Raw genomic sequence first — 24,858 nt, forward strand, 5'->3', positions numbered from 1 at the left:
TATCATTTTATATGTTTTTTTCTTGGTCAGTTTTTTGAGGAAGCCTGGCTTCCCTTTGCATACATGAATGCACGCCACTGCTCCTTCCATAAATCAGTTTTAACAGACTGTCTGCTGTGATGTGTGAACGAACCAGAATATCCACACATGATCCTGTTCCTTTTCTCCTCAGCACTCTGGTTCAGAGATGGTGTACACCAACACCCTGCGAAGTGTACGCAACACTGTCATCAGTCGGCAGCCCACCCTGATTATGTCGCTCGCCTGCCGTTTCCCCGGCGTCGAGGCCAAGGGCCCGCGGTATGCCATCAACATGCCGTCGGAGCAGGAGACCTTCGGCATCATCAAGTTCTGGTTGGAGTTCTACCGGCCTGGGGAGGGGCCAATGGCTAACAGAACTAAAATCCCCAAGTTCCGCCACCTCCTCCCTTTCTCACAGCGTGTCCGTCGAGAGACGTCGGTCCGCACCGCGAGCAGGCTGCGCACACTGGACCTGCATGTGTTCTCCAACACCTCTCTGGACAGGGCAGAGCTGATGGTGGGCAAGTGCATGGAGTCCGAGACAGAAGACATGGCTGACAGCCACTGTATCCTGGATCAGGGGTCAGTGATAGTTTTCTGACATTTTTACCCAATCTTAATTGTTTGTTATTACCCCAAATGGAGTACTTGGGTTTTTAATTCAAGCTCTACAATAAGCCATATGAACTAAACAATGCATGGAATTCAGAAAACTGTCCATTTAACTCAGTTGAGGTGGTAGCAATTTGTCAAGTCGCTATGAAATGGATAGTTTACTGAGATCGCCTCTGTTTTGAAACCGCTTCTCTCACATACATTAAAAACATGAAATGTCTTCCTTCTTTCTCAGGTGTTCGGCTGGAAATGGAACCCTGGAGATTCTGACTTCAACCCCCACTGTCAGGGTATACCGAATCAACCTGAGCACTATCAAAACTAAAGGAACCACGGTGTGTCTTTCTGGCCATGTATCTCTCTTCGGGAATATGAAGGGTGCTCCCATTTGTCTCTCGGGCATCCGGAACCTGCCAACATGACTATCCAGTTGAGCTAAAGCCCAGGGACTAAAAATAAATCAACTAACTAGTGCCTATATCCCATACTTAAGCAATAATGCACGAGGGGTTGTGCTATGTGGCCAATATACCAAGGCTAAGGGCTGTTCTTATGCACAACGCAACGCAGAGGGCCTGGATACAGTCGTTAGCCGTGGTATATTGGCCATATACCACAAACCACAGAGGTTCCTTATTGCTATTATATACCACAGCTGTCAGGCAATCAGCATTCCCAGTTTATAATATTTAATTTAAGACATGTTTTGTTATTGTTATTACTGATTTATCCACTTCAATCCATGTGTCAGTCTGCCACTATGTGTTTGTCCCTTTCAGCTCTGTTTGAATAACAGTATGTGTCCATCTGAAAGGCCATCAAATGTGTTTAATGCTTATTCTCACAATATATTTTTGTGGTCTTGGGTCCGACTCTCTCTAACAACGTTAGATGATCACATATAGTGTAACAATCTGTAGTACAAGTGTTGCATGTGTAGTTGATCGTGTCTCTTGTCGTCTGCAGATGTACGTGGAGTGTACAGTGTATCTCTGTGTCACCACGAGGCCCTCTCAGAAGTGTCCTGATCAGTGTGACAGGGCCAGCAGCAACCAGGTAATGGTTGACAACGTGCTGACCAGGAGCTACACCGTCCGCTCCGGCCCTGTTAGCCTCGTACCCACCACCGCTGCACTGGCAACTACCACTGTGGTCCCAGCAACCACCCCCACTGGTACCATTAGTGCAACAGCAGCACCAACTACAACAGCCTCAAATGGTAGGATTTGTAAACTTAGCTGTAGCTTCAATTTATCTTTGGGGGCTTTAGCCCGGCAGTATTCCAACCGATAGGGAAAAGATGACCAGCACTTACCAATAAAGTAGAACTAACCAGTGATATTTACCCTCAATTGGATTCTCTCCTCTACTTTCTCCTACTCTAGCTCCGACTGAGGACTCAAACATGGCAGTGGGCGTGGCTGTCATTCATGTCTTACTTCAAGGCCTGCTTCATCACTGAAGAGAGCAAGGCTTATAATTCCAATGTTGTTCAATTGTAGCTCTCGTGAATTACTGCATACTAATTTACATCATAAGAATCCAATGGAATTAATGATATTACACTTCTTACATTGAATGGGTCGTTTTCAAGATAATTATTTTGTACAGTAAAACTCCCCATGGTGGTTTCTACATTTTCTCTGAGGACATAGGTAGACATACATTGCATCAAAACTCGAAATTTGTGCATGTAAAGCACGAAACACAGAGAATCTCACTGCTGAAAGGTACTTATCACAGCGGGTGGCATTCCTTATCTTGCTAGAGCAAAAGCGGTAGCTGCTGCGTGCCAACCTGGTAGCGAGGAACCTACGGCTTCTAGTCAGTGGCCAACAACCTGATTTTGAGCCAATCAGAGGTTCGTCATTAGTTACCACAGCCACAAAGTCATAAACCTAAAATGTGATTTTAAACCCAAACTTAACCACACTGCTAACATTATGCCTAACCATAACCTTAAATTAAGACCAGAAAGCAAATGTTTGTTTTCATTAATTTTTATGATGTAGACAATTTTGGACTTTGCGGTAACTAGTGGAAACCCAATCAGAGAGCACCAACCCCCACGTTGGGGAGCCAACGGAAAAAAGGAAAAAGGGCAGTTTTCCGCACATCCTCGGATGAGCCAGTCACACTTCATATGCAATGTGGGCTATGGGATGGAAACTAACTAAATGCACAGACACAATACTCAATTATTCCTCCAAGCTAGCTAACCAACCACTGTAGTTAGTATTGACATTGTATGTAAATAACAATGGATTCGCTAGTGTCCATGAAACAGCTGCCTGTGTCAGTTGCCGAGTTGTGCAGTTAGCTGCCTAACTTTAGCTACCAAACGTTAGCTAGCTAAACTTTTGGCTATGGACTAGTACTTTGGGATTATGGAGAGTGAATAAAATAGTTTCTTCTTCACTTTAGGTAGTTATCTAGCTGTGGCCATCTGGCTAGTAGCAACATAAACACAGATGTCTGGTAATCTAGACCATAAACAAGACGCACGGATATGCATTGCCAAACAACGCTACTGCCACCTTCTGGTTTGGAGTATTTTAAAAGTAAGTGTGTGACGACTTCCAAGGTCTTTGTTATGTGATCACAAAAGAGTGACTGCCGACACTGTTCAGAGTTTCTAAATACATTCGGGAGGCAAATGTTTGACAATTTTACCAGGCAAACGTTTGACAATCTTACTGGTGTGTCTGAGCTTTAGCTATTTTTAACTGCTGTTTATAACTATTTTCGTCCAAAAATCCTGTTCAAAATGTAATCCTGGATATGAACATAAAGTAATTGTTTAAAATTTGACCTGGTCATGCATGCACTGTAAAAAATATAAATAAAATATAGTTTCAACTAATTATTATTAAGTAACTGGTTCCACAGCCTTTTTTTGTTTACTCAACTTTTCGGTCCAAGTGTGACCTGAACAACAAAAAATTACTCAAACTTAACTCCAATTTGACAAGAATTCAGTCAATTTAAAATGTGTTTTCTCAACTTGTCTCATATGTTCATTCAGCTATAAATTATTATTTGGGCAACCATATTTTACACATTTTTACATACAAAAGCGCTGATTGTGTTTGTAACTAGTTCCACAATATTTTTTTTAGGTAAGATGCCCAAATAACATTTGAGAACACACAAAGACTGACTTGAAGTACACTGCTCGAAAAAATAAAGGGAGCACTAAAATAACACATCCTAGATCTGAATGAATTAAATATTCTTATTTAAAAAAAAAATCTTTACATAGTTGAATGTGCTGACAACAAAATCACACAAAAATGATCAATGGAAATCAAATGTGTCAACCCATGGAGGTCTGGATTAGGAGTCACACAAAATGAAAGTGGAAAACCACACTACAGGCTGATCCAACTTTGATGTAATGTCTTTAAAATGAGGCTCAGTAGTGTGTGTGTGGCCTCCATGTGCCTGTATGACCTCCCTACAATGTCTGGGCATGCTCCTGATGAGGTGGCGGATGGTCTCCTGAGGGATCTCCTCCCAGACCTGGACTAAAGCATCCGCCAACTCCTGGACAGTCTGTGGTGCAACGTGGCATTGGTGGATGGAGCGAGACATGATGTCCCAGATGTGCTCAATTGGATTCAGGTCTGGGGAACGGGCGGGCCAGTCCATAGCATCAATGCCTTCCTCTTGCAGGAACTGCTAAGTCACTCCAGCCACATGAGGTCTAGCATTGTCTTGCATTAGGAGGAACCCAGGGCCAACCGCACCAGCATATGGTCTCACAATGTGTCTGAGGATCTCATCTCGGTACCTAATGGCAGTCAGGCTACCTCTGGCGAGCACATGGAGGGCTGTGCGGCCTCCCAAAGAAATGCCACCCCACACCATGACTGACCCACCGCCAAACCGGTCATGGTGGAGGATGTTGCAGGCAGCAGAACGTTCTCCACGGCGTCTCCAGACTGTCACATGTGCTCAGTGTGAACCTGCTTTCATCTGTGAAGAGCACAGGGCGCCAGTGGCGAATCTGCCAATATTGGTGTTCTCTGGCAAATGCCAAACGTCCTGCATGGTGTTGGGCTGTAAGCACAACCCCCACCTGTGGACGTCGGGCCCTCATGGAGTCTGTTTCTGACCGTTTGAGCAGACACATGCACATTTGTGGCCTGCTGGAGGTCATTTTGCAGGGCTCTGGCAGTGCTCCTCCTGCTCCTCCTTGCACAAAGGTGGAGGTAGCGGTCCTGCTGCTGGATTGTTGCCCTCCTACGGCCTCCTCCACGTCTCCTGATGTACTGGCCTGTCTCCTGATAGCGCCTCCATGCTCTGGACACTACGCTGACAGACACAGCAAACTTTCTTGCCACAGCTCGCATTGATGTGCCATCCTGGATGAGCTGCAATACCTGAGCCACTTGTGTGGGTTGTAGACTCCGTCTCATGCTACCACTAGAGTGAAAGCACTGCCAGCATTCAAAAGTGACCAAAACATCAGCCAGGAAGCATAGGAACTGAGAAGTGGTCTGTGGTCACCACCTGCAGAACCACTCCTTTATTGGGGGTGTCTTGCTAATTGCCTATAATTTCCACCTGTTGTCTATTCCATTTGCACAACAGCATGTGAAAGTTATTGTCAATCAGTGTTGCTTCCTAAGTGGACATTTTGATTTCACAGAAGTGTGATTGACAGGGAGTTACATTGTGTTGTTTAAGTGTTTCCTTTATTTTTTTGAGCAGTGTAGTATATCTTAATTGGATGTTGGCATGCACACTTTTGTGGGAATGTATCAAAAGTGGACTAATGAATATAGGGGGGGGGGGGGGGGGGGGGTTGAGTAAAATTATCCTGCAATTAGCAAATTATACTCAATTTTATTTTTAAACTGCCGTTGACACATATTTACAAGAGTTTCCTCCACTGTTAAGTGAAATTGAAAGGTTTTCAAAGTTGTTTTTCTTGTTTTTTTAACAACCTTTCTAATAACTCCCAACGAATACCAATCAAATTCGATCAAATTTATTTATAAAGCCATCAACAGTTGTCACATCATTACAGTAACCCGGCCTTAACTAATCAATATTATTGATACTACTCCCGCCCCACGTTTACTACAAACATAGATCGTGCTTATGTACGCACACAGACGACTCCTGCTGGGGCTTTAGTTCATCTGGCTATCAAATCAAATCAAATTTCAAATCAAATTTATTTATATAGCCCTTCGTACATCAGCTGATATCTCAAAGTGCTGTACAGAAACCCAGCCTAAAACCCCAAACAGCAAGCAATGCAGGTGTAGAAGCACGGTGGCTAGGAAAAACTCCCTAGAAAGGCCAAAACCTAGGAAGAAACCTAGAGAGGAACCAGGCTATGTGGGGTGGCCAGTCCTCTTCTGGCTGTGCCGGGTGGAGATTATAACAGAACATGGTCAAGATGTTCAAATGTTCATAAATTACCAGCATGGTCGAATAATAATAAGGCAGAACAGTTGAAACTGGAGCAGCAGCACATTCAGGTGGACTGGGGACAGCAAGGAGTCATCATGTCAGGTATTCCTGGGGCATGGTCCTAGGGCTCAGGTCCTCCGAGAGAGAGAAAGAAAGAGAGAATTAGAGAGAGCATATGTGGGATGGCCAGTCCTCTTCTGGCTGTGCCGGGTGGAGATTATAACAGAACATGGCCAAGATGTTCAAATGTTCATAAATGACCAGCATGGTCGAATAATAATAAGGCAGAACAGTTGAAAGAAACTGGAGCAGCAGCACGGCCAGGTGGACTGGTGACAGCAAGGAGTCATCATGTCAGGTAGTCCTGGGGCATGGTCCTAGGGCTCAGGTCCTCCGAGAGAGAGAAAGAGAGAATTAGAGAACGCACACTTAGATTCACACAGGACACCGAATAGGACAGGAGAAGTACTCCAGATATAACAAACTGACCCTAGCCCCCCGACACATAAACTACTGCAGCATAAATACTATCAGTCTTCAGGTGCAAGGACAAACCAGGTCTGATACGCAGTTGGTCACAAAAAGGCGTATTGGTCTCCTACTACCGCTGAAATAGTGTTAATCCTCAGGAATTTCACTTAATTCAAACATTTTATACCTATGAAACATAAACCCTCTGACTGACTACCAGATTCTCCGAAGTCATTCGTAAGAATATGTAATTTACTATTTGGAAAAGCACCAGAAGTAAGCACCTTTTATAGTATTGCTTTGGTTATAACTGATTTGTGAAGCATCTATAGTCTGGTTCATAAATACTATATGTTGTGCTTATGAAGTCGTTGAGCACTATAATACCTATGCATGAATTGGTGTGTTTATGCGGTTGTGCTGTATCCCCGTGTCAAGATACGACAAGGAAGTAGCGTATTATGTTCATACAGGTACAGTAGCTATATTTATTACATTATCATCGAGTTTATGGTTATATATATGATATTTTGTAGTCAATGGTAAAAAAAAGTTTGCGGAGGTCTAAAAATGCCTGTAAGTAACATTTTTTCACTGATCTGAGAGACTGGAAATCTGACCAATGAAGTTCCGTTGCTATTGTTTCCTCTGTTGAAGAGTTGCCAATTATCATTTAGAATGGGAGGAGACTAGGCCGCCCTCATTGGAACCACGCCTCTGTTCAAGGAGCGTACTAGCCACAGGGATTGTTGTTAGCGGGTTTGCTAGCAGGGGCAGTTCTTCTTTGACATTTCAATTGGAATATGCACCCTCAATCTTGATACGGTTTAACTGGCGAATTTTTGTCATTTGACTGAGAAAATCCAAATTTGGTTCGACAAGTTGTTATTGGTCTCAGTCAGTTGAGGTGAGTTTTATCTCTCAAGCTAACGTTAGCTAGCTAACTAAGCCCATTTGAAGCAAAACTAAATGGCGCTAGCTACGTGCTGTTACAGCAAGTTGCTACATAACCTTGTCAGACAGATGCATCAATACATCTCAGAAAATGTTATCTTTCTGCTGGCAGACTGAGTCTTTAAACATTAACGATGCCTGCTTTAGCATGTCGAAAATGTCGCTAATGTTCGCTGGCTAATGTGTTTTTGACGATTAGCTAGCTACAGTAGTTCCATGAGCTAGTGAACAGCATCGTACAACAGTAGTTGGCTAGCTAAACATTTAGATAGGATTCGGACAAATTAACGACTAACTAGCTAATCGTGAAAAACACATTTATCCAGCGAAAAACAGTATTTGCTACAGTATTGAGATAATGTTAGCAAGGACAGTTGTTGTGCTACCTAACGTTAGTCGAATCACTGGGTTTCATGATGATGACGTTCGAACATGGCTGGTTAGCGTAAAGCCACAATGTGTTGCTAGCAGTAGCTTACTAAAAAGACCACCGGGAAGTCAACCATCCCTTGTTAGCTAGCGTTAACTGAAATCTATTTTTAATTGACATTTAAGTTATTACGACAGCTAAGGCTAACGCGTTAGTTAAAAATGAAAAGGCGAATAGTTAACAGTACTCTGTAGATTATTTGACCTGACACGCTCGTACATTTAGCCACACAAGTTCGGGCGCGCACGACTCCGCTAGCAGTGGATGGCGTCAGGCCCTCTCTTGGCAGAGGGGGAGGGGAATGGGCAGGTCTTATGGCTGGTTTAGAAGCTAACCGCTAGCCAGTTAACATCTCACTGTTAGCTTGTGGATTGTCTTTGGGACGTGTCGCCACCGCTAAATAAGAAACATACATTTAATTGGATTAGACTTATGCATGTGTTCCCTAGCCATATTCCATATGTTGGTTTACCATCTTGAGTGATGAGAGTAACGTTACTTCCTAGTTATCTTAGCAAGCACGCTAGCTAGATAAATGGTTGAATAACGTTGTCCGGTCGGTATCTTGCCAATGCGTCCCTCGTCCCTACACACTGTAGTTAGCTACATAGTAATCTATGTATTGTCCACTAAAGCAGTCAATGTGAATTCTAGCTCATATTCTGGTCAAACATCCTTCTTTGTGACGTACTGAATTCTCCAGCCTTGTTGGGGGGGGGGGGGGGCTACCACTCTCCCTCCAAAGTGATCACAATAACGTTCATATCATCACATTTTTTGAAATATAGCCACTAGTTGTGGGTGAGACAGAAACTGGATAATCCCATAAGTGTGTGCCACAGAGTCTGAAATGTGCTAAATGAATGTATCCATCTTGAAATTCGCAGTTGTGTCAGGGTGACTATCGATTTATCAATCAAATATGCCTAAATGTTAACTGTGTTGTACCTGTGCCTCCTAGCTCTTTTGAGTATGAATATACAATGAAGCGGCGTGCGGAGGATCAGGAACCAGTATTTGCGTCCCAGCAGCGTCGCCCCCCAGTCCCGGGTACTGCGGAGGGCTTCCAGCACCGCGTCCTAGCCCCAGCCGTGTACGAGGCCGTCACCGACAACATGCAGCCTTCCCCCGGCATCCAATACTCCATCCCCCAGGGTTACCAGGTATGGGAACTGTTGCCATATCTCTTTAATCTAGATGAGAGCATGTTGCACAGAAAATAATAATTTTGCTATATTCTACAATGCATTCATTTATAAGTGCCAATTAACCAGCAAACTGTAGCTTCTGTATTTGCCCTTTTCAAGGCTTTGTGCAGGCAGAATGCTGATATTTGACTGAATCTTGTCCTCCAGGTTCCCACAATGCCCCAGAACTCCAGTGGCCATGGACATGCCTCTAGTCCCGCTGCACTTGTCGGGCCCCACCCCCACAGTCCAGCTGTCCAATCACAGGGGGCTGCGGTGGTCCAGAGCCATGCCCATCCATTGGCCCCTATGGCCCCCTCACAGGGTGCCCAGTTCCAGCGACTCAAGGTGCATTTTTCATATGTATACATTTTATTGAATGTACAAAAGAGATGAAAAATAAGCACATGTACTAAATACAGAATAAAATAGAGGTATGATGGACTCAATTAGGACCTGTTGATTTCAAAGCATGGTAGATAATAGGGCTGGGAGTTGCCAGGGATACAATATCATCACCATATTTAGGTACCGATGTGTATTGCGATTCTATATGTATTCTGTCATTGTATTGCTATTCCACATTACAAACATTGCTCACTGTATGACTGCTGCAGAGGGACGAGAGCCATGGGATCAGTCATGGAAATAAAAGTGCTGAAAACATGCTATGAAGGAGAAGTACTGGAGTATAGGGATCCAGAATGGAGCAGCGGTCTAAGGCACTGCATCACTACAGACCCGGGTTCCATTCCGGGCTGTATCACCACCATCCGTGATCGAAGTCCCATAGGGTGGTGCACAATTAGCCCAGCATCTTCCTGGTTAGGGGAGGGTTTGGATGGGGTAGGCCGTCATTGTAAATAAGAATTTGTTCTTAACTGACTTGCCTGGTTAAATAAAGGTTAAATACCTTTTTTTTAAGGTGGTTCAGCCAACTAGTGCAAAAATAATATTGGGATATTGTCAAAATGATATATCATCCAAAATAATATCCCTATGTGTAACTGTGTTGAGCCCCCCCCCCCATCACTAGTAGATAATGCAGCAATGAGACTAGTCAACAATTAAAGTATGGAGCTCATTGGGATGTTTTCATTATCTTGATTAATGCCCACTTCATCTCCTTATACCTTTGAAAACATTGTTTGACTGGCATAACTGTGTTTGTAGGTTGAAGATGCTCTGTCCTACTTGGATCAAGTGAAACTGCAGTTTGGGAATCAGCCTCAAGTCTACAATGACTTCCTTGACATCATGAAAGAGTTCAAGTCACAGAGGTCAGTTACAATTTAGTTTGTTTTTCTAAGCAAACACTGTAAACATTCATGTAAGCCGTGAACTCTTGCTGCAGGAAGATATTCCATGTGTTTGAGGGGATCAGTTTGAGCAAGGCGAGGTGGGGAATCACTAATCTTGATCACATAATTAGTAGTTATTTGAGAAGCAAGGTGATTTGTAGATCAGTGATTCTGCACAGTCTAACTACCATGTAGTCAGTCTTAAACACGCACATTTACTTTCACAGCATCGACACTCCAGGTGTGATCAGCCGTGTCTCCCAGCTCTTCAAGGGCCACCCAGACCTCATCATGGGATTCAACACCTTCCTGCCGCCGGGCTACAAGATCGAGGTCCAGACCAACGAGCAGGTCAACGTGACCACGCCAGGACAGATCCACTACATCACCCCGCACGGCATCTCTGTCCAGAACCTCCCCGTTACGGGGCCACCCAGCCAGCCGGTGCCCCATCATCACCAGGCCCTGCAGCTGCCCAGTGGACCCCCCACCAGCACCGCCACAGCCAGCACTGCTCTACCCACCCAGCCTACACCGGCCAAGACCAGCAAGGTTCCAGCTCACTAAGACCCCTTTCCTTTGTTGTGTCATTCTTTGCCAGAACCTCTTCTCAAGTTCTTTGTTTCTGCGTGTTTAGTTTCCTATTGGAGATTTGAACCACAAGTCATTGGCTTATTTCTTCATTTGTTATGTAAACATGTATTCATTTACTTATTACTGTATAGTTGCATATGTAAATATAGTATTCAACTGTTTTATCTGTATGTGCTGATGTACACTACCATTCAAACGTTTGGGGTCACTTAGAAATTTCTTTGGTTTTGAAAGAAAAGCACCTTTTTTTGTCCATTAAAATAACATAAAATTGATCAGAAACAGTGTAGACATTGTTAATGTTGTAAATGACTGCTGTAGCTGGAAACGGCTGATTTTTTTTAATGGAATAACTTCATAGGTGTACAGAGGTCCATTATCAACAACCATCACTCCTGTGTTCCAATGGCACGTTGTGTTAGCTAATCCAAGTTAATCATTTTAAAAGGCTAATTGGTCATTAGAAAACCCTTTTGCAATTATGTTAGCACAGCTGAAAACTGTTCTGATTACAGAAGCAATAAAACTGGCCTGGAGCATCAGCATTTGTGGGTTAAATTACAGGCTCAAAATGGCCAGAAACAAAGTACTTTCTTCTGAATCTCATCAGTCTATTCTTGTTCTGAGAAATGAAGGCTATTCCACGTGCGAAATTGCCAAGAAACTGAAGATCTCATACAACGGTGTGCTACTCCCTTCACAGAACAGCGCAAACTGGCCCTAACCAGAATAGAAATAGGAATGGGAGGCCCTGGTGCACAACTGAGCAAGAGGACAAGTACATTAGGGTTTCTTGTTTGAGAAACAGACGCCTCACAAGTCCTCAACTGGCAGCGTCATTAAATAGTACATGCAAAACACCACTCTCAACGTCAATAGAAGAGGCTACTCCGGGATGCTGGCCTTCTAGGTAGAGTTCCTCTGTAAAATGTCTGTGTTCTTTTGTCCAGCTTAATCTTTTATTTTTATTTGCCAGTCTGAGATATGGCTTTTTCTTTGCAACTCTGCCTAGAATGCCAGCATCCCGAAGTCGCCTCTTCGCTGTTGACATTGACTAGTGTTTTGCGGGTACTATTTAATGAAGCTGCCAGTTGAGGACTTGAGGCGTCTGTTTCTCAAACTAGACACTCTAATGTACTTGTCCTCTTGCTCAGTTGTGCCCCGGGGCCTCCCACTCCTTCTATTCTGTTTAGAGCCCTTTTGCACTGTTCTGTGAAGGGAGTCGTACATAGCGTTGTACGAGATCTTCAGTTTCTTGGCAATTTCTCACATGAAATAGCCTTCATTTCTCAGAACAAGAATAGACTGACGAGTTTCAGAAGAAAGGTCTTTGTTTCTGACCATTTTGAGCCTGTAATCGAGCCCACAAATGCTGATGAAGGCCAGTTTTATTGCTTCTTTAATCAGAACAACAGTTTTCAGCTGTGCTAACATAATTGCAAAAGGGTTTTCTACTTTTCTGTAAAAAACAAGGACATTTCTGTGACCCCAAACTTTTGAATGGTAGTGTATATTCCATATTTGGAGGCAACTCATTGTCGATCTCCTTTTCCCCCCACAGCCGATGCAGTCTCCTGCCCTGACCCCGACTAGCCAACCCAACCCATCAATCCCATCCTACGCCTCCCCACGGTCCCCCTCGGTCCAGTCCCACGCCCCGGTGAGCAGCACCCCTTCCAGCGGGCCTCCCCTGCAGAACAACCAGCCTGTGGAGTTCAACCACGCCATCAACTACGTCAACAAGATCAAGAACCGCTTCCAGGGGCAGCCCGACATCTACAAAGCCTTCTTGGAGATCCTGCACACTTACCAGGTAAAAACACAGCGCGAGAGCTGCCCCACACAAAGCATTTCATTCAATAAATCTGGCTTCTTTCTGAAGGGTGATTTATTTTCAGTGTAAACAACAAGCTATACAAAAGACAGTGTACACACAGAGATCTGTTCGTAACCTGGGTCACCATTCAATATGAACTTGAGGTTCCATTCCAGTGCTATAACGAAACTGCCGAAGGGGCAGTGGTGCCCTTAGTGTGGTCTCCCTGGTCACTTTCTGGGAACAGGGATACAACAACCAGAGATGTACTGGATAATAATTGCAGAAAGAAACTTTAGAGGAAGGAAATTCAGATCATTCTGATTGTGCGCCGCCCTGGCCCAGTGTCGTCCTGGTTAGGGTTTGGCCGCCCTGGCCCAGTGTCGTCCTGGTTAGGGTTTGGCCGCCCTGGCCCAGTGTCGTCCTGGTTAGGGTTTGGCCGCCCTGGCCCAGTGTCGTCCTGGTTAGGGTTTGGCCGCCCTGGCCCAGTGTCGTCCTGGTTAGGGTTTGGCCGCCCTGGCCCAGTGTCGTCCTGGTTAGGGTTTGGCCGCCCTGGCCCAGTGTCGTCCTGGTTAGGGTTTGGCCGCCCTGGCCCAGTGTCGTCCTGGTTAGGGTTTGGCCGCCCTGGCCCAGTGTCGTCCTGGTTAGGGTTTGGCCGCCCTGGCCCAGTGTCGTCCTGGTTAGGGTTTGGCCGCCCTGGCCCAGTGTCGTCCTGGTTAGGGTTTGGCCGGTGTAGGCCATCACTGTAAATAAGAATGTTAACTGACTTGCCTTGTTAAATAAATACATATATGTAATGTTATTTACATTGACCCTATTATGTCATCCATGGTTAATTCTTGGTGTAGTCTGTAACCAGTGGTCTGATTGAAGTTCTTGGTGTAGTCTGTAACCAGTGGTCTGATTGAAGTTCTTGGTGTAGTCTGTAACCAGTGGTCTGATTTGAAGTTATTGGTGTAGTCTGTAACCAGTGGTCTGATTTGAAGTTCTTGGTGTAGTCTGTAACCAGTGGTCTGATTGAAGTTCTTGGTGTAGTCTGTAGCCAGTGGTCTGATTGAAGTTCTTGGTGTAGTCTGTAGCCAGTGGTCTGATTGAAGTTCTTGGTGTAGTTTGTAGCCAGTGGTCTGATTGAAGTTCTTGGTGTAGTCTGTAACCAGTGGTCTGAAGTTCTTGGTGTAGTCTGTAACCAGTGGTCTGAAGTTCTTGGTGTAGTCTGTAACCAGTGGTCTGAAGTTCTTGGTGTAGTCTGTAACCAGTGGTCTGATTGAAGGTCTTGGTGTAGTCTGTAACCAGTGGTCTGATTGAAGTTCTTGGTGTAGTCTGTAACCAGTGGTCTGATTGAAGTTCTTGGTGTAGTCTGTAACCAGTAGTCTGAAGTTCTTGGTGTAGTCTGTAACCAGTGGTCTGAAGTTCTTGGTGTAGTCTGTAACCAGTGGTCTGAAGTTCTTGGTGTAGTCTGTAACCAGTGGTCTGATTGAAGTTCTTGGTGTAGTCTGTAACCAGTAGTCTGAAGTTCTTGGTGTAGTCTGTAACCAGTGGTCTGAAGTTCTTGGTGTAGTCTGTAACCAGTGGTCTGAAGTTCTTGGTGTAGTCTGTAACCAGTGGTCTGATTGCTGCTTTTGCAGAAGGAGCAGCGAAACGCGAAGGAGGCGGGGGGGAACTACACCCCGGCATTAACAGAGCAGGAGGTGTACGCTCAGGTGGCACGGCTCTTCAAGAACCAGGAGGACCTGCTCTCGGAGTTCGGACAGTTCTTACCGGACGCCAACAGTTCAGTGGTGAGTGTTTCACGTCCACGCTAAAATAGTGCTATATTGCAAGAGATAATGCTTCCTTCACCTGAGATGTTATTTCAGAATGATAGAAGTTGAGTTTAAACTATGTGAGGACATTGAATTACAAACTTGGCCACTGTCATATCATATTGTTATTTTCATATGACTAATACCACCTGTTTTATTTACTACATCATGTGACTCAGACAGGGTGCATGATCAAGATGCACTGATAATGCCTTTCAGTTTGATGTAAAAGTTGTATGTTCTGTGCAGATCTACACAGATGTTGCCTATTTTAAACTCTCACGTTTATCTCTGATCCAGAGTTGTCCCCCTTTTCTCCAGCTGCTGAGCAAGACCACGGCCGACCGGGCGGAGTCGGTGCGCAACGACCACGGCACCACGGTCAAGAGGCCCTTGATGAACAACAAGCAGCGGCTCAACCAGAACGGCTGTCCAATCCGGAGGCATTCTGGAGCGGGCGCCACGCCTCCCGTCAAGGTAAACTAGCGCCCTCTCGTTGACAGTGTCAAGCCTTTGTATGTAAACGTTTTGGTGCCAAACCGGTAGCAGTTGTGAAAGAGTAAATAATTGAGAATAATTTAATCGTTTGACTTTTTTCAATAATTAGGTTATTTTCTCTTGAACCCTATGGCCTATCCACTAGAAGCTAATGGACAATATGGACACAGATATAACAAATGAATACTATATATATATATATATATATATGTATATGTACCATAGATTACCTGTTAATTACCAAAATGACTGAAGATGCCGATAGATTACCGGTAGCTTTGCAACCATAGTTGTCAGACATGCGGCTATTAAGAAACTAGTTAGCAGTAGTAACAGTTGTAATACTGTTCAGACAGCTTAGAATGGTATACTTTTGACTAGAGCGTCCCATAGATCTGTCAACTCTTTAAATGTGGGATTTTTACCTTATTTTTTTAGCTTCTCTTATTTACTGTAGAACTGTAATATACCGCTGAAGCCTCTCTCCCTGTATCAGTTAATTGGTCTACCATGTCAGTGGTAACGTAGTCCTTATTTACGCTCAGTTCTTCTCTTTCCCACCCTTGCAGAAGAAACCCAAGATGTTGGGGAAAGACCATGCCATGGCTGAGGCCAGCAAACACAGCATCGGCACAGAATCTCTCTTCTTTGAAAAGGTCCTTCTGCAATTTTTGTTTTAAACCTAATGTGAATGTTATACAATAACATAAAATGTGATCTATACGAATGACACCTATAAAAATGATTTATTCTGTTCCAACTGAACATGTTTTGAATTAATGAATTGCCTGGTTGTGATGAGACGCTGTCCCCCTAACCCAATTGTAAAGTAATTCAGTGTGTGTTTAAGTGTGTATTTACAGAGCTGCTTTCTTATCATAGGTGAGGAAAGCCCTCCGGAGCTCTGAGGCCTATGACAACTTCCTGCGGTGTCTGCTCATCTTCAACCAGGAAGTGATTTCTCGTGCAGAGCTTGTGCAGCTAGTGCTGCCGTTCCTGGGGTAAGCTTTAAGCAACTATCACCTGCGCCAAACAACCATTTAAAAAACACAATTTATCAGCCTGACTACAGGACGCGCTGCATAGCTGTTGCAACTACCTTCTCTGCTGTGAGGAGTGTAGACAATTCAGTCGTGCTACAGCAGACAAGTAGAGTTAACAGGGCCACCAGCCTCTCAAGATCAGGCTGAGTCGGTAGTATAAAACTCTGACACTCTGAGCATGTCAAAAAGGTGTTGCTAATATGTTTGTTCTTAGGCAAAATGAATGTCCATGATCTTAAAAGCTATAGGCATACTTCTCTATTCCTATTATTGGCCTCCTATACATTGTCAGCTCGGGGAAGGCAGGTAGCCTAGTGGTTAGAGGCAGGTAGCCTAGTGGTTAGAGGCAGGTAGCCTAGTGGTTAGAGGCAGGTAGCCTAGTGGTTAGAGGCAGGTAGCCTAGTGGTTAGAGGCAGGTAGCCTAGTGGTTAGAGGCAGGTAGCCTAGTGGTTAGAGGCAGGTAGCCTAGTGGTTAGAGGCAGGTAGCCTAGTGGTTAGAGGCAGGTAGCCTAGTGGTTAGAGGCAGGCAGCCTAGTGGTTAGAGGCAGGCAGCCTAGTGGTTTGAGCGTTGGGCCAGTAACCGAAAGGTTGCTGGATCGAATCCCAGAGCTGATAAGGTAAAAATATGTCGTTGAATATGCCCCTGAACAAGGCAGTTAACCCACTGTTCCCAGGTAGGCTGTCATTGTAAATAAGAATTTGTTTTTAACTGACTTGCCTAGTTAAATAAAGGTACAATTAAAATATTACATAAAAAATAGATGGCCCTGTTCGTTAACGGCATGTGAAAATACAAGCTTTGTTATTCATCCTGATATTTTTCCGCCCATCTAACACCCATTCTGGAATGTGATCTGCAGAAAATTCCCAGAGCTGTTCTCCTGGTTCAAAAACTTCCTGGGCTACAGAGAGTCCAGCCACATCGAGAGCTTTCCCAAGGAGAGGACCACAGAGGGCATGGCCATGGAGATTGACTACGCTTCCTGTAAGAGGTTGGGCTCCAGCTACAGGGCGCTACCCAAGAGCTACACACAGCCCAAGTGTACAGGGAGGACCCCACTGTGTAAAGAGGTGAGCGTAGCAGTTATTGACAGTCAAATGTTACCCTTCAAAGTCAACCAAATTGAATCAGAGGATCAATAAAAACCTGAGGAATTAGTCAAATACATGTTTGTGTATTGGAAAATTAAGAGCAAAGAAAATACTATTTTAGTCACTTTTTTTTGCATGTGTCATCCTGCCAGTGAAGTCGATCACAGGGGTTTAATTGGTTAGTACTGAGATGTTGTTCATCTTGGCAAGTGACTCAATTAGAGCAGAGGTTTAACAGTATGGTCCATTTCAGGTCCTGAATGACACGTGGGTGTCGTTCCCTTCGTGGTCAGAGGATTCCACCTTTGTCAGCTCCAAGAAGACCCAGTATGAGGAGCATATTTACAGATGTGAGGACGAGCGCTTCGAGGTGAGACTTTCCCCCCCTCTCATGGTAGTTATATTCTAATAGTACAAACCAAAGTATTCTGATGTACTGACATTTTCCATACTGTTCTTCTCCCTGCAGCTGGACGTGGTGCTGGAGACCAACCTGGCCACCATAAGAGCTCTGGAGGCCGTACAGAGGAGGCTGTCGCGCATGACGGCCGAGGAACAGGTCAAGTTTCGGCTGGACAACACCATGGGCGGCTGCTCCGAGGTCATCCACCGCAAGGCCATCCAGAGGATATACGGCGACAAGGCCGCCGACATCATCGACGGGCTCAAGAGGAACCCGGCTGTGTCCGTCCCTATAGTACTCAAGAGGTGTGATATGAAGCGGTTGTGTGATGGACAATAAATGTAAATTAGAGTAATGTAAAGCGGCCTAAGCAACAGCTTCCAGAGAACATGTTGCTGTCCCATGTTAACCACGGTATGTGTTCTGATTGACCTCGTTCCAGGTTAAAGATGAAAGAAGAAGAATGGAGGGAAGCCCAGAGAGGATTCAACAAGATCTGGAGGGAGCAGAATGAGAAGTATTACCTCAAGTCCCTCGACCACCAAGGCATCAACTTCAAGCAGAATGACACCAAGGTGTTCCGCTCAAAGACCTTGCTCAATGAGATTGAGACCATATACGATGAGGTAAGAGGCAGTGATATACCACTTATTTGATCTGATCTATGTGTTAATGTCTCCAAGTATTGATTAAAGCATTTTTTTTATACACTGCTCAAAAAAATAAAGGGAACACTAAAATAACACATCCTAGATCTGAATGAATGAAATATTCTTATTAAATACTTTTTTCTTTACATAGTTGAATGTGCTGACAACAAAATCACACAAAACTTATCCATGGAAATCAAATTTATCAACCCATGGAGGTCTGGATTTGGAGTCACACTCAAAATTAGTGGAAAACCACACTACAGGCTGATCCAACTTTGATGTAATGTCCTTAAAACAAGTATAAATGAGGCTCAGTAGTGTGTTAAAGATCCAGGTTAAAGATGAAAGAAGAAGAATGGAGTGCCTGTATGACCTCCCTACAACGCCTGGGCATGCTCCTGATGAGGTGGCGGATGGTCTCCTGAGGGATCTCCTCCCAGACCTGGACTAAAGCATCCGCCAACTCCTGGACAGTCTGTGGTGCAACGTGGCGTTGGTGGATGGAGCGAGACATGATGCCCCAGATGTGCTCAATTGGATTCAGGTCTTCCTCTTGCAGGACCTGCTGACACACTCCAGCCACATGAGGTCTAGCATTGTCTTGCATTAGGAGGAACCCAGGGCCAACCGCACCAGCATATGGTCTCACAAGGGGTCTGAGGATCTCATCTCGATACCTAATGGCAGTCAGGCTACCTCTGGCGAGCACATGGAGGGCTGTGCGGCCCCCCAAAGAAATGCCACCCCACACCATGACTGACCCACCGCCAAACCGGTCATGCTGGAGGATGTTGCAGGCAGCAGAACGTTCTCCACGGCGTCTCCAGACTGTCACGTCTGTCACATGTGTTCAGTGTGAATCTGCTTTCATCTGTGAAGAGCACAGGGCGCCAGTGGAGAATTTGCCAATCTTGGTGTTCTCTGGCAAATGCCAAACATCCTGCACGGTGTTGGGCTGTAAGCACAACCCCCTCCTGTGGACGTCGGGCCCTCATGGAGTCTGTTTCTGACCGTTTGAGCAGACACATGCACATTTGTGGCCTGCTAGAGGTCATTTTGCAGGGCTCTGGCAGTGCTCCTCCTTGCACAAAGGCGGAGGTAGCGGTCCTGCTGCTGGGTTGTTGACCTCCTACGGCCTCCTCCACGTCTCCTGATGTACTGGCCTGTCTCCTGGTAGCGCCTCCATGCTCTGGACACTACGCTGACAGACACAGCAAACCTTCTTGCCACAACTCGCATTGATGTGTCATCCTGGATGAGCTGCACTACCTGAGCCACTTGTGTGGGTTGTAGACTCCGTCTCATGCTACCACTAGAGTGAAAGCACTGCCAGCATTCAAAAGTGACCAAAACATCAGCCAGGAAGCATAGGAACTGAGAAGTGGTCTGTGGTCCCTACCTGCAGATCCACTCCTTTATTGGGGGTGTCTTGCTAATTGCCTATAATTTCCACCTGTTGTCTATTCCATTTGCACAACAGCATGTGAAAGTTATTGTCAATCAGTGTTGCTTCCTAAGTGGACAGTTTGATTTCACCCAAGTGTGATTGACTTGGAATTACATTGTGTTGTTTAAGTGTTCCCTTTATTTTTTTGAGCAGTGTATATATAAAGCTACTCTAACCTGTGTTTTTTTTGCCTCCATTTAGCGACAGGAACAGGCTTCCGAGGACACGGCCCCCGTGCCTGGCGGGCCCCACATGACCCTGACCTACCAGGACAGCCAGATCCTGGAGGACGCCGCCGCGCTCATCATCCACCACGTCAAGAGGCAGGTCGGCATCCAGAAGGAGGACAAGTACAAGATCAAACAGGTCATCCACCACTTTATCCCAGACATGCTGTTCGCCCGGCGCGGGGAGCTGTCAGATGTGGAGGAAGAGGAAGACGAGGAGGAGGAGGAGGAAGAAGACGAAACCGGGCCAGATGAAGACGGGTCAAAGAAGCACAACGGATTGGCCGGCAGTGGTGGCTCCGCTAAGTCTAAGCTGCTATTCGGCAACACGGGGGCACAGAAACTGCGTGGCCTAGACGACGTCTACAACCTCTACTACGTCAACAACAACTGGTACATCTTCCAGCGCCTGCATCAGATCCTCTGTTTGCGGTTGTTGCGCATCTACGGGCAGGCAGAGAGGCAGATCGAGGAGGACTGCAGGGAACGGGAGTGGGAGAGGGAGGTGCTGGGTGTCAAACGGGATAAGAGTGAGAATCCTGCCGTCCAGCTGAGACTAAAGGAGCCCAGTAAGTCCAGACAACCTTTAAAACCAAACTGCAGCACGCTATGAACCCACTGACCATTAAGGTTTAGATCAAAGGATCACACATTTCTTTTGCACCCAGTTTAACATTTTTCTATGTAGAAAATGTACTTTACCTTCATCATGCAATTTTATATCTGCAAAGCTCTTCCTCTGAAAGTCTGTCACATTGTTTATACTTTTATAATTTTTTTACATGTACAGTACATTTTTTTGACAACGTCAATGGTCCCAACACAGACCTTTGTTCCAATTGCACATAGATACCTTTCCTATCATTTACACCACAACCAGGGGGAGATATACCCTCCAGATGTTTACCTAATCTCAATAGGCTAGCTGGGATCATGACAACTGTCTGTATTTTTAAACCTTCTGATTTCAACACGTTTTGCCAATGTATGGCTCATTCATCCATAAGATACCCTCTGCAACCTCCCCCTAAGCGGAGAAAGCCACACAATCCTTACATTCAATGCTTCAAATATTTCCTGCATGTGAGCTGCGCTCGTTTGTTTCATAGTGGACGGGCACTTGTGAAGCAACACAGGTTAACTATAAATGCTCTGTTATTTTGATACCTGAGAATAAATCAAATGCATCGGTCAAATCAATGCATCAGATCAGACGTTAGTCAGAAGTTCTCCTACTAATAACAGATGAGGGTGAGACATTAGTTACATAACAATGCCTAAATAACATCCTTATAGCCCATAGTGTCATACTATGAAGTGCATCAGATCAGACGTTAGTTACATAACAATGCCTAAATAACATCCTTATAGCCCATAGTGTCATACTATGAAGTGGACGTTGTTGTACACACTATCTCTCATTTCACCAGGCTATATTTTGCCATAATGATCTGATCACACTGTGCTCCAAGGGATGTACATTAAGTAGCATACAGCAACCTTGCCTGGGCCACATTCAGTAGCCAAACGTTGCCGAACGAAATGCCACCAATAGTCTGTTGTATCCTTATTCTAATCTAGGCTACATGTCAGAAAGGCATGTTTGTTCCACATAGAGTATATCTATCTGAACTTTTCAAAACGTTGCATCTTGCTGAACACACCTCTGATGTTGATTGGCAGGTGGAATGATGTCTAATGAGGTTGCAAGGTAAAAGTGGGAGGCGGGACCAGAACAATGAACTGATACACAGAACTAATGAACTGTTACACACATGTAACTTAAAACAGTTTTCTGGGGCCCCTTTTGGCTGGTGAACGCTACTTTCAAAAACCACTTACTGAAAGTATACAAAACATCTGTACTATTACTTTAAATCCTGACCTTCTCCTTTTCCAGTGGACATTGAAGTGGAGGACTACTACTCTGCCTTCCTGGAGATGGTGCGGAACCTCCTGGACGGTAACATGGAGCCCACCCAGTACGAGGACTCCCTCAGGGAGATGTTCACCATCCACGCCTACACTGCCTTCACCATGGACAAGCTCATCCAGAGCATTGTCAGACAGGTCAGTACAGTCTTTTCCCTCCGTTAGGTTCCAGATGGTGAGAAAAAGCCAACCTTAAGGAACATCTAGGCGCCAAAATTGTCAACTGAAATCAGTTGAGGCCCATCTCTTTCAGGCGGTGGGGGGGGGGCAGCAACAGAGCTAAATGGGGGCCCACCCGGCCTAAACAATGATAACTTTGATGGCCGACTTAACCTGTTGCGACGAGCAATCCCGTATCCGGGAGCGTAATTATAGCCTCAAGCTCATTACCATAACGCAACGTTAACTATTCATGAAAATCGCAAATTAAATGAAATAAATATATTGGCTCACAAGCTTAGCCTTTTGTTAACAACACTGTCATCTCAGATTTTCAAAAAAAGCTTTTCAACCATAGCTACACAAGCATTTGTGTAAGAGTATTGATAGCTAGCATAGCATTAAGCCTGGCATTCAGCAGGCAACATTTTCACAAAAACAAGAAAAGCATTCAAATAAAATAATTTACCTTTGAAGAACTTCGGATGTTTTCAATGAGGAGACTCTGTTAGATAGCAAATGTTCAGTTTTTACAAAAAGATTATTTGTGTAGGAGAAATCGCTCCGTTTTGTTCATCACGTTTGGCTAAGAAAAAAATAAATAAATTCAGTCATTACAACGCAAACTTTTTTCCAAATTAACTCCATACATAATATCGACAGAAACATGGCAAACGTTGTTTAGAATCAATCCTCAAGGTGTTTTTCACATATCTATTTGATGATAAATCAGTCGTAGCAGTTTGGTTTCTCCTCTGTTCAAAATGGAAAAATGCACGCACCTGGAGATTACGCAATAGTTTCGACGGAGGACACCGAGCGGACACCTGGTAAATGTAGTCTCTTATGGTCAATTTTCCAATGATATGCCTACAAATACGTCACAATGCTGCAAACACCTTGGGGAAACGACAGAAAGTGTAGGCTCATTCCTTGCGCATTCACAGCCGTATAAGGAGACATTGGAACACAGCCTATTCAAAATCTGTCTCACTTCCTGTATGAAATGTCATCTTGGTTTCGCCTGTAGCATTAGTTCTGTGGCACTCACAGACAATATATTTGCAGTTTTTTAACGTCAGTGTTTTCTTTCCAAAGCTGTCAATTATATGCATAGTCGAGCATCTTTTCGTGACAAAATATCTTGTTTAAAACGGGAATGTTTTTCATCCAAAAATGAAATACTGCCCCCAGAGGTTCAAGAGGTTAATGACTGTGCTCACACCTGGCGTTGTGGTTCCCATCATCAGCTCCAGCACATTGTGAGTGATGAGCTCTGCGTGCGCGTGACAGACCTCTACCTGAGCCAGAGCACCAACAAGGCCACCGGCGGCGCCCTGTCCACCCAGGCCTCCAGAGCGACCGTCGAGGGGGCATACCAGCGCAAGGCGGAGCAGCTCATGTCCGACGAGAACTGCTTCAAGGTACAGTATGGGTGGGTGGATGGCCCACCTGGAATGTTACTGTGTCTCAGGAAAATACTTTGAGTTGCATTTCAACTTTCATGTGTTCTCTCTCCAGCTCTCTGGTGTTCTCTCTCCAGCTCTCTGGTGTTCTCTCTCCAGCTCTCTGGTGTTCTCTCTCCAGCTCTCTGGTGTTCTCTCTCCAGCTCTCTGGTGTTCTCTCTCCAGCTCTCTGGTGTTCTCTCTCCAGCTCTCTGGTGTTCTCTCTCCAGCTCTCTGGTGTTCTCTCTCCAGCTCTCTGGTGTTCTCTCTCCAGCTCTCTGGTGTTCTCTCTCTGGTGTTCTCTCTCTGTTGTTCTCTCTCTGGTGTTCTCTCTCTAGCTCTCTGGTGTTCTCTCTCCAGCTCTCTGGTGTTCTCTCTCCAGCTCTCTGGTGTTCTCTCTCCAGCTCTCTGGTGTTCTCTCTCCAGCTCTCTGGTGTTCTCTCTCCAGCTCTCTGGTGTTCTCTCTCCAGCTCTCTGGTGTTCTCTCTCCAGCTCTCTGGTGTTCTTTCTCCAGCTCTCTGGTGTTCTCTCTCCAGCTCTCTGGTGTTCTCTCTCCAGCTCTCTGGTGTTCTCTCTCCAGCTCTCTGGTGTTCTCTCTCCAGCTCTCTGGTGTTCTCTCTCCAGCTCTCTGGTGTTCTCTCTCTAGCTCTCTGGTGTTGTCTCTCTATCTCTCTGGTGTTCTCTCTCCAGCTCTCTGGTGTTCTCTCTCCAGCTCTCTGGTGTTCTCTCTCCAGCTCTCTGGTGTTCTCTCTCCAGCTCTCTGGTGTTCTCTCTCCAGCTCTCTGGTGTTCTCTCTCCAGCTCTCTGGTGTTTTCTCTCTCCAGCTCTCTGGTGTTTTCTCTCTCCAGCTCTCTGGTGTTTTCTCTCTCCAGCTCTCTGGTGTTTTCTCTCTCCAGCTCTCTGGTGTTTTCTCTCTCCAGCTCTCTGGTGTTCTCTCTCCAGCTCTCTGGTGTTCTCTCTCCAGCTCTCTGGTGTTCTCTCTCCAGCTCTCTGGTGTTCTCTCTCCAGCTCTCTGGTGTTCTCTCTCCAGCTCTCTGGTGTTCTCTCTCCAGCTCTCTGGTGTTCTCTCTCCAGCTCTCTGGTGTTCTCTCTTGCTTTCATTTTGTTCTTCTGTCCCCATTTTGTTCTTCTGCCCCCCCTGGTACGTTCTCTCTGACATTTGCTGTCTTGTCTTGTTGGTTGTCTTGTTGTTTGACTGGTTTGTTTGTGGTCCAGCTGATGTTTGCGAAGAGCCAAGGCAGCGTGACCCTGACCCTGGAGCTGCTTGACACGGAGGAGGAGAACTCAGACGAACCCGCTGAGACAGAGGTGTGTGTGTGTGTTTGTTAGTGTGTATGGCAG

The 24,858-nt window shown here is 45.2% G+C and overlaps 2 protein-coding genes across 7 annotated transcripts in view; both read left to right on the forward strand.

The window, feature by feature from the left end:
• The window catches only part of LOC139384512 (paired amphipathic helix protein Sin3a-like), a 320,209-nt gene that overhangs the window by 288,065 nt on the left and 7,286 nt on the right, over positions 1 to 24,858 (forward strand). For 2 of the 6 annotated variants that reach the window (XM_071129342.1, XM_071129343.1), the window contains exons 1-18: positions 7,237 to 7,441; positions 8,880 to 9,081; positions 9,274 to 9,453; positions 10,279 to 10,385; positions 10,634 to 10,958; positions 12,562 to 12,813; positions 14,442 to 14,594; positions 14,940 to 15,095; positions 15,686 to 15,772; positions 15,999 to 16,117; positions 17,020 to 17,230; positions 17,505 to 17,621; positions 17,721 to 17,959; positions 18,097 to 18,280; positions 19,956 to 20,550; positions 21,882 to 22,051; positions 23,323 to 23,496; positions 24,733 to 24,825. In XM_071129342.1, the coding sequence (XP_070985443.1) occupies positions 8,902 to 9,081; positions 9,274 to 9,453; positions 10,279 to 10,385; positions 10,634 to 10,958; positions 12,562 to 12,813; positions 14,442 to 14,594; positions 14,940 to 15,095; positions 15,686 to 15,772; positions 15,999 to 16,117; positions 17,020 to 17,230; positions 17,505 to 17,621; positions 17,721 to 17,959; positions 18,097 to 18,280; positions 19,956 to 20,550; positions 21,882 to 22,051; positions 23,323 to 23,496; positions 24,733 to 24,825 (3,342 nt within the window). In that variant the 5' untranslated portion in view covers positions 7,237 to 7,441; positions 8,880 to 8,901. Of the gene's footprint in view, positions 1 to 7,236; positions 7,442 to 8,879; positions 9,082 to 9,273; positions 9,454 to 10,278; positions 10,386 to 10,633; positions 10,959 to 12,561; positions 12,814 to 14,441; positions 14,595 to 14,918; positions 15,096 to 15,685; positions 15,773 to 15,998; positions 16,118 to 17,019; positions 17,231 to 17,504; positions 17,622 to 17,720; positions 17,960 to 18,096; positions 18,281 to 19,955; positions 20,551 to 21,881; positions 22,052 to 23,322; positions 23,497 to 24,732; positions 24,826 to 24,858 lie in introns of those variants that run through there. The other 4 variants (XR_011628868.1, XM_071129339.1, XM_071129340.1 and 1 more) reach the window with 3 other exon arrangements.
• On the forward strand, positions 188 to 2,133 carry LOC139385266 (uncharacterized). Its single transcript, XM_071130430.1, has 4 exons — positions 188 to 603; positions 872 to 971; positions 1,603 to 1,855; positions 2,022 to 2,133. The coding sequence occupies exons 1-4, from the start codon at positions 188 to 190 to the stop codon at positions 2,096 to 2,098; spliced, it is 846 nt and encodes a 281-aa protein (XP_070986531.1). The 3' UTR covers positions 2,099 to 2,133.

The sequence above is a fragment of the Oncorhynchus clarkii genome, chromosome 26, assembly GCF_045791955.1.
Source record: "Oncorhynchus clarkii lewisi isolate Uvic-CL-2024 chromosome 26, UVic_Ocla_1.0, whole genome shotgun sequence".
Classification (NCBI taxonomy): domain Eukaryota; kingdom Metazoa; phylum Chordata; class Actinopteri; order Salmoniformes; family Salmonidae; genus Oncorhynchus; species Oncorhynchus clarkii.

Coding starts and splice junctions, on each gene's coding strand:
- LOC139385266 (XM_071130430.1), top strand. CDS start 188: ATGGTGTACACCAACACCCTGCGAAGTGTACGCAACACTGTCATCAGT. Junction 604..871: donor CACTGTATCCTGGATCAGGG/GTCAGTGATAGT, acceptor CTTCTTTCTCAG/GTGTTCGGCTGGAAATGGAA. Junction 972..1,602: donor TCAAAACTAAAGGAACCACG/GTGTGTCTTTCT, acceptor TGTCGTCTGCAG/ATGTACGTGGAGTGTACAGT.